General features: G+C 43.5%; 1 protein-coding gene across 11 annotated transcripts in view; it reads left to right on the top strand.

The window, feature by feature from the left end:
* Nucleotides 1–13151, top strand: part of GHR (growth hormone receptor) — a 1023550-nt gene extending 1010399 nt beyond the window's left edge. For all 11 annotated transcript variants that reach the window (XM_078675015.1, XM_078675021.1, XM_078675018.1 and 8 more), the window contains 2 exons: nt 10363–10432; nt 10543–13151. In XM_078675015.1, coding sequence (XP_078531141.1) covers nt 10363–10432; nt 10543–11493 — 1021 coding nt within the window. In that variant the 3' untranslated portion in view covers nt 11494–13151. The remainder of the gene's footprint in view (nt 1–10362; nt 10433–10542) is intronic.
* Nucleotides 13152–14964: the final 1813 nt, after the last annotated feature.

The raw sequence follows: 14964 nt of genomic DNA on the forward strand, positions 1-14964 counted from the left end.
CTACTGTTTCTCCTTTGTACAGTTGGGTGCGGATGTCGTCTGTTGCGGCGAGGAGGGCGGTTTCCGTACTGTGTTTTTTTCTGAAGCCGGATTGGGAGGAGTCGAGGATGTTGTGTTCTTCAATGAATGTGGCGAGTTGGCTGTTGATGGCTTTCTCGATGACTTTCGCTGGGAAAGGGAGCAGGGAGATGGGTCTGTAGTTTTTGAGGACGGTGGGGTCCGCTGAGGGTTTCTTTAGGAGGGGTTGACCTCGGCGTGTTTCCAGTCGTCGGGGAACGAGGCGGTCGCCAGGGAGCGGTTGATGGTGTGGTGGAGCATGGGTGCGATGGTGTCGGTGGCTCTGTTGAAGATGTGGTGGGGGCAGGGGTCCGTGGGGGCCCCTGAGTGGATTGACTTCATTGTCTTCAGTGTGTCTTCGGTGGTGAGGGCTGTCCCGTCATCAATCGCTGGTTTCCGGGTGTCGGGGTGGTTGGTGAGGGTTCAGTGTGTTGGTTGTCTTCGTCGAAGTTGTCGTAGATGCTCTTGATTTTGTGGTGGAAAAAGGTGCTGAGTTTGTCGCAGAGGTCTTGTGAGGGAGGGATGTCGGTAGACTCGCTGGTGGGTTGGGCGAACTCCTTGATGATGCTGAAGAGTTCCTTGCTGTTGTGTGCGTGGGTGGAGATTCTGTCTTCAATCGCTTTTTTCCTCGTTTCTCTGATGAGTTGATGGTGGGCGTTGGTGGCGGCTCTGAAGTTGTTGTGGGCTTCTGTGGATTTGGTGTTTCTCCAGGCCTTTTCGAGGCGGTGGCATGTGCGCCTGGACTCTCGAACTTCGGTGGTAAACCATCTGGCTTTCTTGGCACGGGTATTATTGTTTTTCTTGAGGGGGGCTATGGTGTTGGTGCTGTCCGAGATCCCCATCTATGCAGGGTTCGGGCTGCGGTGTTGGGGTTGTCGTTTTCCGCGATGGTTGGGGTGGAGTTGTTGAGTGAGGAGGTGAGCTGGTCGTCGGTGATTTTGGTCCAGTTTCTTTGTGGAAGCAGGTGCTGGTGTCTGTGGATGGTGGGTGTTCTGAAGGTGAAGTGGACGCAACGATGGTCGGTCCATGGGAGTTCGGTGGTGTGGCTGAAGGTGATGGAGTTTCCTGTAGTGAAGAGGGAGTCGAGGGTGTGTCCTGCCGAGTGCGTGGGCCCGGTCACGATCTGGCAGAGTCCAATGTTGTGGAGGTTGTCCAGGAGGCATGTGGTGTTGGGGTCCAGTTGATTGTCGAGGTGGAAGTTGAGGTCTCCCAGCAGGGTGTAGTTGGTGGATGCGATGGCCTGCGGGGAGATAATGTCCGTGATGGAGTTGGCGAAGGGTCCGTGGGGTCCAGGGGGTCGGTAGATGAGGGTTCCTCGGAGGGCGGCGGTGGGGCTGGCCAGTATCTTGAAGTGAAGGTGTTCCATCAGTTCTGTGGACTCGTCAGGGAGTGTGCTCAGGCGGAGGCTGGATTTGTGGACGATGGCGATTCCTCCTCCTGGGTGGGTGGGGCGGTCCTTCCTGGAGATCTTGTATCCTTGGGGGATGGCGATGGCTATGTCCGGTCCCGAGGTGGCGTTGGTCCAGGTTTCGGTGAAGAATGCTACGTCCGGGGTGGTGCTGTCGAGGAGGTCCCAGATTTCTGTGGCGTGTTTGTGGAGGGATCGGACGTTGAGGAGGATGCATTGCAGGGTCTTCGGTTCGGTTGTGTTCTTGTGGGCGGGTTGTGCTGGATCCGTGTTCTTGGCAGGGCTGCAGGTGTGCCGGCAGCGGTGACAGCTGAAGGGTCCATGGGTATCGGCTGGTGATGCTAGCTTGCAGTTGTTGTTGCAGCCTGGGTTGAGTGCGTGGAGTGCTGCTGGGTCGTAGCGTTGGCGGGGCGGAGGTCCAGGGTTTCCGTGTGCTGGTCGCGGACGGGTCGCTGACGGGCGCAGACGTGCTTGCCTTTGAAATAAAGACTTAAAGAATGTCAAATAGTTCGGCATTCTTGGAGATAAAACTATGTATACTCCCTGTTACAGTGTGAGACAAGTACAAGGGATTGGAACGTATCTACTAAAGCGCTAAAAAGCTTATCTATCCTTGGTGCTTTCATCTTTGCTGATAATGGCCCGTTTTATGTGCCTATGAGTGGATTGTTAGTAAGTTCCACCAGGGAAACGTAGGTCTAGCAATATCTTCAGAAGTGTTGCCAAATAATCCCGAGCTAAACTCGGCTACAAGAGCCTTGTGGTCGCTCTCTGTGCTGCTAGCAACTTTCATGTCCGCATGTGCGACCAGAGCCTTAAATCTAATAAAATCTCATCTATAAAGTTGATGATCGGGAGCCTACGTTTAAAAGTGGGATGGAGGGAATGGTCAGACTTAGTGTGGCCCCTAATCAGAGCTCTGGTTATCACTGGGATCAGAGTTAGGTCGAAGTGAGTCTTAGTAATGTAGCAATCATAGTATTGAATGCGTCATGTTATTACATACCTCTCAACTCTCCTCCAGATAAGCAAAACCCCTCCCACAGACTTCAGCAGACCCCCTACCCTGAAAACCTTGCTCATCCTCCATGCAGTATTGCACTCTGTGTTATAACCACGAGGAGAGCCCAGAGTGCACACGGCATTACCAGTAGTGCTGTGAGAATGTTTAATATTAGGCACATAAAGCAAGGTCAAATGGTGTGACTTTTGTGACGTCAGCCGTGCTCGCAGGATTGTTTTCTGAGACCTGATAAATGCTACCTCCGTTGGCCTCATAATGTTGGGTGGCATGCAAACACTCGTACACAGATCTGTCCCTTGATGCAAAACTCAAGGAGCCGACATTTAAAGCTCTGTTCTGGGAACTTCGAGGGCGCTGGATGTTCAGAGCAGCAGATAGCATCTCACAGCTTCCGATGTATAGCGAGCTCAGCTGATTCTCTTAACCACACCTGATCGCCTACTTTTTAAATGTCTTTTAACTTGCAAATATTCTTATTACTGTTTTGATCTAGCCCTTCTGATGAAATGATGAGATGTATTTTAATTGTATTATAAAATAAAATAAAGTTTAATAACGAAGAAATAAAATGTCTTATCTGTTGGACAACAACCTCAAATTCATTGTAGACACTAATGTGGGCAGCTGACTGTCCGAGTCGCTGAAAGTAATGCTTCCCGCATCTCTTTCAAGCTCTGGTGTGATCCGCCGTTTTACATGGAACTCCCTCCTATCAGTTGCCTATACTGAAACCCTGGGGCGCTTTCTCCGTTGACACGAGCACTCGTACACGCTTCGGAACACAAAAATGCATAATTACATATTGATATTCGCAGTTACACAAGTAGCTACAGAAAGTGTTATTGTCCTGCACGAAATCGTGGCAAAGCTGATGTAACCCTGCCATCTACAGGTACAGTGTGGTACTGGCACGTCGTACTGAACGAAGTGTTGACTATCAGTAATGCTAGCTATACAGCACGCTATAAACCATAATTAAACAGTTGCAAACATTAACAAACTTAGTATAGGTGGATACAGAAGAACTGTAAAAAAGACTTAAGGTTCAGAGTGAGTGTAAAGAAATAAATGAGGACGCTCATAAACCACAGCATTGAGGCTAAATCTATTCATGGGTCTTCTGAATTTCATGTGTGGTTTCAAAGATTTCCGGAAGTGGTGAACTTAGGTTTATGTTTTTTATTACTGGCCGACAAATCCACTGCATTGAATGTACGAGCACACAGAATAAGTAGTATAAGTGTGAGCCAGAACAAGTAAAGGTCGTCACTCTTTTTTTCGGAAAAAATTCCAATGTCATTTTTTCCCCCTTTTTTTTCAAAGGTTTTAGTGATGCTCTTGCCATACTTTAGAGTCACGTACAGTACAAATGAATCAGAGATCCATAAATCTACAAATGAGGTTACAGCCAACACATGTTTCGCACCCATGGATTGGCCATCTGGCCCGGGGCTTCCTCAGGGCGTGATTCTATAAGATATGATCTCAGGGAGTATACCTTTCACTGGTGCTTCGAGAGAAATCTAAAATTGGAATCGGAAACGTCAGACCGACCCTGGTGACACGCCAATGCCCGACGTTTCTGATTCCAATTTTAGATTTCTCCCGAAGCACCACTGAAAGGGATACTCCCTGATATCATACCTTATAGAATCACTCCCTGAGGAAGTCCCGGGCCCCACAACAAACTGATAAATACATGTGGCTATAAGAAAGTGTGTTTTTGATTGACGAGTGAAGCCCTTCTCAAGCAACAACCACAATCTGTCATGGTGAACCAAAAAAAGTCACTAAATTAACCTGTGCTAAACCCTCTGGTACCTTGGCACACAAGCAGTCAGGCTTAACCCCTCGTGTGCTCAGGACGGCCCCTGGCCGTCCTATGTCACGCTAGGCATGTACTCAGGATGGCCGGGGGCCGTTCGAACGCCGCTGATACCCCAGCGCGGCGCAAATGCCGCTCCTGCACTGGAGAAATAATTAGTGGGCGGAGTTCGGACGGCCCCCGGCTGTCCTGAGCACACGCCCAGCATAACGTATGACGGCCGGCAGCCGTCCTGAGCACGCAAGGGGTTATGCCCCCTAATATATCCCGCACCGCGGCGAAATTCACGCCGCAGGGAAGGGGTTAACTTAAAGGCACTGTATTAAGCACTTATGCAGTACACAAATAGTACTAAAGTAAAAACACAATACAAGACAAATCCCACACCAGTTTACAAAAGAGAGAAAATTGAATGTTTAAAATGGGATTCCTGGTTGGCTGAGGTATGCACCCAGGTCAGGCAGGAACCATCACTCTACTCAGAGACAGGGTAAGCTAGATACACACTAAAAGATAACCTGTGCTCACCCTCTGGTAGATTGGCTCAGAGCAGTCAGGCTTATCTAAAAGAGGCAATGTGTAAAGTGTTTGTGCAACACACACATAGTAGCACAATCAATACAGCACAAAACGACTCCACATAGGTTATTATATTCTGATCAAAACAAGACCAACACAACAAAAATCCAATGTAAAGAAGTCAAGATCTGAATCTTTAAAGAATAAAAAGAGTTCTGTTGATTAGAAGCAAAAAGTGCCAATGGGGGTTATCTGGACGTGTCGACCATGGACATAAACACAAGTAAAGGCTGACCGGATGCAGCACAGGCCACCTACAGGGACCCACTTGGGCCCCCTGAGCACAGTACCTTGGATCCTGGGGTGCTGTCTGACTGGCGAGGCTTTGCATCATCTGGCGTTGGTTCAAAGAGGCTGTGTGGTGAGGCTTTACATTGTCTTTTTGCACAGCTGTCAGCTGTGTGGCAAGGCTTTGCTAGGCTTTGCGTCCTCTGGCGTCTCTTCCGAGAGGCTGTGCAGTGCGGCTTTGCCAGGCTTTGCTTCATCCGGCGTTGGTTCCTAGGAGATGAAAGCTGTGTGGCAAGGCTTTGCGGGGCTTCCCATTGCTTTTCCTCAGTTCCGATGGTGCAAGCATCTGGGTCCACTTCCAGTGTACCAGGCACAGGAGCAGGGGTAGAAACTTTGATTTCTCCAAGTCTGAAGCAAGAAGAGGCAATCCAAAACGCCCGTGGAGATCACTTAGAGGGCAGGCAGAGTCCAGCTCTCCTTAAGCAGACTTGGAGAGCAGCAGGCCAACACAAGAGAAACTCAGGCCTTCCAAGTCTTCAGTCCAAAGATGAGTCCTTAAAGCATCACAGCATGAGTGTCTCATTTTAAACAGGTTCGAGGACCAGTACCCAAAAGTGCCTTTAATGTGGGGGGGTGGGTGACGTTATTGCAGGTCTCTGAAGTGCACAAATATCCTTTTAAATCCAGTCCTGTCTGCCAGGCTATCAGTGAGAAGTAATCAGCCCTTTGTGTGGGGACAGGACACAGCCTATTCAAGTGAAGTGTTATCCCCTCCCTTCCATCCTGCCCAGGCAAGGCCATCAGGATGCAGATGTATGTGGATGGGTACTCAGACAAACCTATCCCTCCTGTGTTGTGGCTGTCTAGAGTGAATGCACAGCGTGTGGCAGTCACCCACCCCAGATGTGTGTTGGAGACAGACTGTCAGTTACACCAGGGAGTACGTGCATTGAATTGTCCACTTTCTAAAAGTGGCATTCCTAAAACAGTAATGTTAAATCCAACATCGCAGTAAGTAGGATTTATAATTATCATCCAAACATATTAAAGATGAAAAATCCACTCCTCTCTGACCAGGAATTACAGCTTAAAAGTGTATTAAGAAATTCCCAATTGCAGCCTATGGGAGGAGTAGGCCACACAGTAGTGAAAAACAAAATAGCCTGCTTTTTGTGCACTGTCAGCCTGGATTGTTTGCTTTTGCTGGTCCCTATTTGTGTTACTGGTTTTAGAACTCTGTGCATTTCACCCCTGCTAATCAGTGGTAAAATGCCAATGGTCCCCCATTAAACATTGAATTGTCATACTCCTGTCACGTTTAACTTGCCTATAAATAGGCAACCAGATGGTGGATCTTCCCTTTACTTACAAACAGTTGCCATTCAACTGAGAAACCAACGCAGGCTCATTTAATGAAGTCTCATTTATAACCACAGGATCAACCACAGTCGCTAGATATCCTACTTGGATCTCTGCATGGTCTGGGAAATTGTGAATCAAGCATTCCTGTACTTCTCCACCATTTGACTGTCCATATCTACTTCCCCAGTCCTGAAGAAGACCCACCGTGACGCATGACAATCTGCGCTTACATTTGGGTCGAAACGTCGCCACTATCCTTGTTCATGTCCTAGCAGTTTCTTTGGCCCGATCCTTAAACTCACCTTTGGTCTTGTGAATTAATGCGTTGTAATTTGATATAGGACTGAACCAACAAATTAGATCCATCCTTGTATATCACCTGTATATGTCATGTATATAGATCACTATTGACTTCACTTTGTCACTTTTGTGCACTTATTTCCACAAGAGTCACTATTTTATATTGCCAATATGAAAATGTGCTTGTGTCAGCCAATTATATACAAGATAAAGAGTAAACTTTGTTTTCTCCAATTAACGTTTTTATTCCTTGGTGTTTTCATACTCTACAAGTGTTCTCTAAAATTCATTTGATTAGATGCTTTCTGAATGTTTCTGTTGCATAGTATTAACTACTTGGAACACAGCAATTGCATTACCTAACAGAACCAACTGTCTACTATAGTACCAATACCCAGGTTCTGAGGGACACAGGGTTACCCCATTATCTTTAATGACCTTTTAGAAAGTGGACTTTTCTCAATGCTTTTAACTTGATGTGCGATGCAGGCCTGTCTCTAATAAACGTCTGGGCTGGGTGACAGCTACACTTTGTGTCCACTTTGTGAGTACCCAGCTACATATATCTGTATTCTAATGACCTTGCCTAGGGAGGATCGAAGGGAGGGGGCTAACACTTTACTTGAATAGTCTCTTTCCTGTCCCCACACAAAGGACTGATTACCCCCAAAGATAGCCTGGCAGACAGGGCTGGGTTGAAAGGGATCATTGTGCACTTCAGAGAGCTACTTCGAAATCACCCTCACATCAAAGGCATATTTGGGTATAAGTACTGGGTCTCTGACCCCATGAAATCAAACACTACTGGACATGTAAGGAAGCTGTGCCAGAGAACTGCTGTGCTGCTTAAAAGACTCAAGTGGCTACTGATCTGGAAGGCCTACTTTTCTGTTTGTTGCCCTGCTTTGCACTCTGACTCTGCTGAAGGAGCGCTGGACGCTGCCTTCACTCCAAGTGATCTCCAAGGGCATGTTGGCTAGCATCCGGTTGCTTGAGACTCAGGGATATCAAAGTCTCCATTCCTGCTCATGTGCCTGGCTCACTGGAAGTGGCCCAGATACTTGCAGCATGGATTTCGACGCATCTGCTGTCTGCGTGTAGCAGAAAGGGCGCATCGATCCAGTTGCGGGAGTAAAATCGGCGCATCACCTCTGAACAAGTGTTTTGTCTTCAGAGATCGATGCATCGGACAGCATATTACCACTGCTGCCGCTTCCTGAGATTAACACATCCCCTCACTGTTTGACAGTCTCCTGCGTATCGCTCTACGCCTCTCAACTCTGGCACCCATCTTCAGAACTGAAGCATCACCTTCACTGCGCGGAGAAGATTGACGCATCCTGTACCTGTGGGCCTCTTCATTGATGCACCTCGCTATTTGTGACCAATAAAAGTACTTTGTTTGCCGGAGCATGCGTGGGTCCTGTAGCCAATCGTTTAGGCCGAACTTTGACTTACCCCAGTCCAGCACGACCTAAAGTAATCTTTTTAGCGCTACTTGCTTCTAAGCGCCTTACTGCATTTATGCCTTTAAAATAAAACGTCTCCACTTCTACACATTGGATTTTTGTCGTTTTGATCTTGTTTTGTTCATAATATAATAATCTATTGTTCTAAACCTGTGTGGAGTCTTTTTGTGATATATTCATTTTGTTACAGTGTGTGTTGCACAAATACTTTACACATTGCCTCTTTAGATAAGCCTGACTGCTCTGTGTGAAACTCCCACTGGTTATCTTTTAGTGTGTATCCAGCTTACTCTGACTAGAGTGGTGGATCCTACCTGGCTTGGGTGCATTACCTTTGCCAACCAAGAATCCCATTATTAACAATCCCATTGCTTTCCAACTGATTTAATACCAAACTAAGGGGTCTGACACAATGTGAATGCAGATGGGAATTACATTCTTGGGCTTACAATATTAGATGGAGAAATAAGATCATATGAAATCTTTTATCTATAGAAGTCAGTCTGACATCGTTAAGTTTCAACTAACCCCTGCCAAAAATCATCTTAAAAAGCTATTGGAGCCTGTATGACACAACAGTCTCAACAATACAAGCTTGTATGTCCCTGACTAGACTATGCAGTTTTCAACTATGCTTTCCCCAGCACCCAGTGCCAAAAGATGAGCAAATGCTTACTCCATTATAGGCTGACCATGATAGACTATTCCCGGTCTCATGGGAGTTTTAACCCCTTGGCTGCAGGGCACATTCCCCTGCTGTGCTGGGGGTTGGGGGGGGGCGCGTCATGAACCACGGTTCTCGTGTGCTCATGACGAGCGGAGCCCGTCACGACCACGCCTGTTTAATGGAACGCTCAGCACAGCAGGGGAATTAGCCCCGCGTGTGAGCATTCCAACGGTCATGACGAGCTTGAGGACACGGGAACCGTGGCTCATGACGAGCCGAGCTTGTCATGAGCATGGGAGGGGTTAATAATGCTTAATTGATAGCCAGCTAGAAACATTCACGAAAAAATAAAATTCCACAATGAACTATGAAATGTCAAGTCCATCATAGGTTTGCATTTTCTACCTTAAAAAAGAAAATTGTATGACTAGTCTCTGAGAAGTTCTCCTCAATATGCTATACTGGCCAAGTACCAGTCAGGAGATACCAACTTGCTGACCTATTGAATGTCCTAAGCCTTCAATAGGCAGGTCATGAGATTTTTCTGAACTTCACATAATCTGATCTTGGAAACCTAGGCTTAACTCATCATCAATATGCTGATTTGCTGATAAAATACAGCTATTAAGTTCTTCATCTCCTCTTCAGGATGCAAATACATTCAGTCCAACTTTTATTTTTTTAAAACAATTTCCAATTGTGTATGATGGAACATAACCTTGTCCTAAGCTCTTCAACAACTGAATTTGTTCTAATAACCTAAAATATACTCTCTCCATAATGGACATTTGCTAGCTTTGCTTGTCCCCCAGGTTTAACCTCAGACAATATACAAAGTCTTGAGCTTCATATCAAATCATTGGCTATGGGGTCCTAAAATCAGATAATACTGCTAAAAAAACTCAAGTTGTCTATTCCTATTCTAGAGTTTAAGACTGTGATGTAGCCACTACTTCTGTAAAACATTAACTACAATAACTCTCTCCTCCTGTGTATCTGTTGTTCATTTATCCTACTCACCCTTCAATGGTCTCCTTGTTCATATGTTCCGAGGATACATTTCCTTTGTTACGTAGTTCATATTTTCTACATTGAACCTGAATATTGATTAAATCATGTACATTTGTCTAATGTAATCTTAATTTATATAGATCATTTTTTGACTCTCCGCTATTTATTCCACATACGTATTGCAATTGATAAATCATGTTATGTTGGACATTTGTAACTTGCAAACTACCAAGCTACTCTCTAAATTTCTCTTGCACCTGCAAATCTAGTCGCTCAACATAAAACCAAAATATACATAAACAAATGGATATTAGTATCTGGCATCATGACTAATTTATATGATATTTTAGGTACTATTTAGACTAATAGTTCATATGTATGTTTTCAAAAAAGGTCAAAATATTTGCTAAACATTATTTTTCTATTGTTTAGAGTGAAGATGCTGATTCTTCCTCCAGTTCCAGTTCCGAAGATAAAGGGCATTAATCCAGAGCTTTTAAAGGTCAGTAATCCGCTCTAATGATTTTCCCATACCTTCTGTCACAAATGATATAAGCCAGGTAGAAGCTACATTTATGTATAAAATAATTTTTATTTGTTACTATTTTGCAGAAAGGGAATATCGATGAATTGAACTCCATCATGGCCTCACACGAGATCTATAAGCCGCAGTTGTACAATGATGACTTTTGGATTGAGTTCATTGACCTGGACATAGATGAACCCGATGAGAAAACCGAAGGATCCGATACAGACAGACTTCTGAAAGAGGATCATCTGAAGTCGAACTGCCTCAGCGTTAAGGATGACGATTCTGGAAGAGCCAGTTGTTGCGAACCAGATATTCCTGAGACCGATTTCAGTGCAAGTGATACATGTGATGGAACTTCAGATATAGTTCAGTCGCAAAAGTTGAGCGAAAACGAAGATCTGATGTGCCTTGACCAGAGAGAAAATGACTACTCACCCTCAAGTGGTAACGCCCCAGCAAGCAAACTGCTAAACAGCATCCCAGAGACTGATGAAAAGAAAGCAAGCCAGTTGTTAATTTGTGGCATGGAAAAAGAAACCCCACCTATCACCACACAGATGAGCAACCAGAGCACAAAGTCAAACATTGACTTTTATGCTTTGGTTAGCGACATTACTCCTGCGGGAAAACTTCTTCTTTCCCCAGGTCAGAAAAACAAGATTGAGAGTGAATACTGTAGAGATCCCTTTATACAGTGCCAACCTCCCTTCAATGTTCACAACGCCTATGTCTGTGAGACAGATGCAGTAAACTTCTGTCCTTTATCTTTTAATCGCCAGCCAACTGGCATACAGCCAAACTTTAACGATGATGCCTATTTCACCACAGAGAGCCTTACCACTACTGCCATGAGTTCTTGTGAAACACAAGAAGTCCCTATTGCCGAGATGCCTGTCCCAGACTACACATCCATACACATCATAAATTCTTCTCAGAGCATTGTACTCAATGCAGCTACAATGCCAGAGAAGAATTTCATTGCTTCGTGTGGATATATGACCCCAGACCAAGTGAACAAAGTCATGCCATAAATGTTTCTCTATGTACCTAAGTGTATCTAATGGCATGGGGTTAGCTTGGGCTGTTGTGCTTAAACCAAAACAATATATACACGTTTTTGTGGTTCTTGTTGTAAAGTTTAAGCTGTTACCTGAAATGATGAAAAATGCTAAAAATGTCATGATATTATTAGTATATTTTAAGAGACATCTCAGAGCAAGCCTAATAAGAGTGACGGTTCAGTTACTGATAGCATTAACAAAGGGCCTTATTTACAATGTGAGTTTGCCAAAGAAACATTGGCAGAAACTGTTCCTTAATTTGTTTCAGCATCCGAAGAGCTATGTAAATCAGGTTTTTCGAAAATCTGGGTTTCCAGTTTGGAAAAAAAAGGACGACAGTTAATCGCAGGATTTCTGTGAGTCAGTAACTGGGCGGTACATATTTTAATTATGTAGGTGGGAGGGGTAGTTTGGGCAAGAAACATATATTTTGACTTACTGGCTAAGATATTTTAATATTTTAGATTTTGAGCATGGATATTTTATAATACACTACAAGCTGTATAGCTTTAAATAACAAGCTTCATCTTACTGAATGTAGTTACTACGATTTTATAAAGAGACGGGTTGTGCTTTAGTCGTTCAAGTCAAACAAATACATGCAGATAGTTTTCTATAGATCCAATTTTATACATCCTTGGATGCACAAGGGTAAACCAGTCAGTTTCTGTAAAAATGATAAGTAACATTATCAAAACATGCACATCATATCTGTATCATATATATTTACATTCTGAATGTTTTTGATAGCAACCTTCAGGATAAGAAATTCATATTTATCAACTAAAGACTCTGTCACTCATGAATTCTCCTCAATAATAGTAGCACAAAGTTTAACAAGAATAACATCTACAATGTGATTTGGACACCACCCACTTTCAGGCAATTTCTTTTTAAGTGAGATGATGTGAATGAAATTGTATTTGAATGTTAAGGAGGACATGTAATACATATTTTGAAAATAAAAATTGAAAGTTAGTGGGACTTTGTATTTGAGTAAATGTTTATTGTTGTTCAGTAGTATGTTTTTACAACCAGAAAAAAAGAAACGTATGATTCCCAATATTTGTGCTTGTAGCTAGACATTTAAAAGTACAAATACAGGAATTTGGATGTTTGTGGGAAGTAATTTTTCATTCAAATAATTATTGCTATGCTTGGAAAGAGACGTTTCTAGACTTATTATTTCTACAATTTTTACCGACAATTTTAAGCAACTGTAAAGGAAGGATTGTATTTCTGTTGCCCTTGGAGAATTTTCTCGGAGTAGTTTGAAATGACTTTAAACATTTAGCATGTCACTTCGTTCTGATTAATTATCAAATTGCTGCAAACAATATAAGCTATATTTTCAGTTTTCTGTTCGATTTTATGTATGTTGGACATTAATGCAATTATGAAGTTTATTTCAATATCGAAATGTCTCTTAATGTACTGCTATTGACTGAGAAAGTTTATATCGCCAAAAATAGTTAAATACCTCAATCAGTCTCAGAATGTCAGTTTGGTACTTTATTGGTAATGTAAGCCATTATCCACCAATATGAATCTTTGTGTCTCTAAGTAACTTTCCTATGTCTGTGTTATTCTTTCAAAAGTTAAATAAAAAATGTATTTTCTTGGATCAATGTTGACATTACCTTTTAATGTTGAAGTTTTAAAAGCATGTGCCTGACACAAAGCTATGTATCCTACTACAATTTCTCAACCTACGCTGACAAAGGTTTGTACTTCAGGGATTTGAGTGATTAACAGCGAATATATACCAAAATATGGTCATCAATAAAAGAATACTTGAAAATAGTTTTTTCCCTGTTGACACAACTACGGTTGCTTTAGCACTATATGGCCTGATAAAATTATTAACAATTTTTATGCTCTTTCATCTCATACACTGTGTCATATGTATATGGGAAGTGAATAGGATGGCTTATAACAATGCTTTTAACAAGGAGCCAATACACACAAACTTACCTTATTTCCAGTCAGTCTTTAATCTGCACTTGTTATTTCTTGTCATATAAGTAACATTTATTTGCTTAACCTTTATATTCTAACAGCTCTTTCAGACAATATAATACAAATATTTTTAATAATCCTACAGAATTGTAACTATTACAATTTAGTAATGTTCTTACCTACCGAGAAAGGTAATCAAATTGCTTCACCAGAGCTGTCCCTTCCAGGCGCAAAATCAGCTGTCCACTATTGCCTTTGTCAAAAGTGGAAGGAAGAAGTTTAAGACCAATATCTGCACTTTAAAACCCTGAGATGCATATCTATGGCTAGCATGTTTACCCATCCTAAGATGCATTCATCTCCAACCTCATGTTCTGTGTTTTATACACTCAGACGCTCAAGCCTACCATTTTGCCCTGCTCTTAGTAATAGTAGATGATTAATCTTAAAAACTTTAAAAAAGTGTTTAGGATTAAACACCTACAACAAAGGAGAGATATAATGTTTAAGGAGTAAGGAGCAGAGATATAATGTTTGAATATGTTTCTCCTTTTTCCAACTTTGTCAAGGCTAGATATAGAGTATTTAGTTCTAAAGGAAGGAAATGTAGCCTAGTGGTTAAAACTGCAGACCTTGGAATCTGGGGACCCAGGTTTGAATCCCAGCCTCGGCGCTAGACTCAACATGTGATTCTGGGTGTTTAAACAAGACTCAGAGGGCCATGGGGTAAGCAGGAGCGATTAGACCCAGCCATGAGGGTTGCAGCCTTTTAGTTCTGAGCTCGACCTACTTTGGATCCTGAGCAACAGGGCAAAGTACTCCGTCAGCCTTTGACTTGCAGCGGTAGCGCAGGAGAAGTTGTCCAAAGCATTCCAGGGGCAGGTAGATACAAGGGGTGAACACAGGCTCACAACTCATACAATAGCAGCAGTGAATGATTGCCCAGTCAAATATTTTCTATTATGACAAAAGTAGTATTTATATATGAATATAAGATAAAAGGTAGCGTACACAAACAATACACACCACCCCCTGAGGTCAGGGCCCTAAAGTTTAATGGCAGTCCCCTGGATCCTACTTCACTCTCACTAGTGCTAGCCCCCATTCACAATAGGTGAGGTTAGACCCCACTAGCTGTCCGAGACCCACTCCGACTCTGTTAGAAAAATCAAAAGTGTTCCAGTGCCGAAGCACTATCTGCCAGAAAAGGTAGCCCCTGGCATTCTAGCCTGTATCTCAATCATAGGCACATCAACAGGGATTGTCCGACCTGAGTCTCCGAGAGCTGCTACCTGGGGTGAGTATCACACACGTGGCTCTGCAGGGGCCGCAGCTGGGTGTCCGCCATTCAGCCCAGATGCAACAGTAAGTTTCCTTTGGTCTTCCTCACAGCAGGGTTTATCGGGGGATTTCAGCAGCATCTGGTTTCACTCATCAGTTGTGGCTCGGGCCTGCATGGATTACCACGGTGGCCTCGTCTCA

Source organism: Lissotriton helveticus, chromosome 2_1 (assembly GCF_964261635.1).
Source record: "Lissotriton helveticus chromosome 2_1, aLisHel1.1, whole genome shotgun sequence".
Lineage (NCBI taxonomy): Eukaryota > Metazoa > Chordata > Amphibia > Caudata > Salamandridae > Lissotriton > Lissotriton helveticus.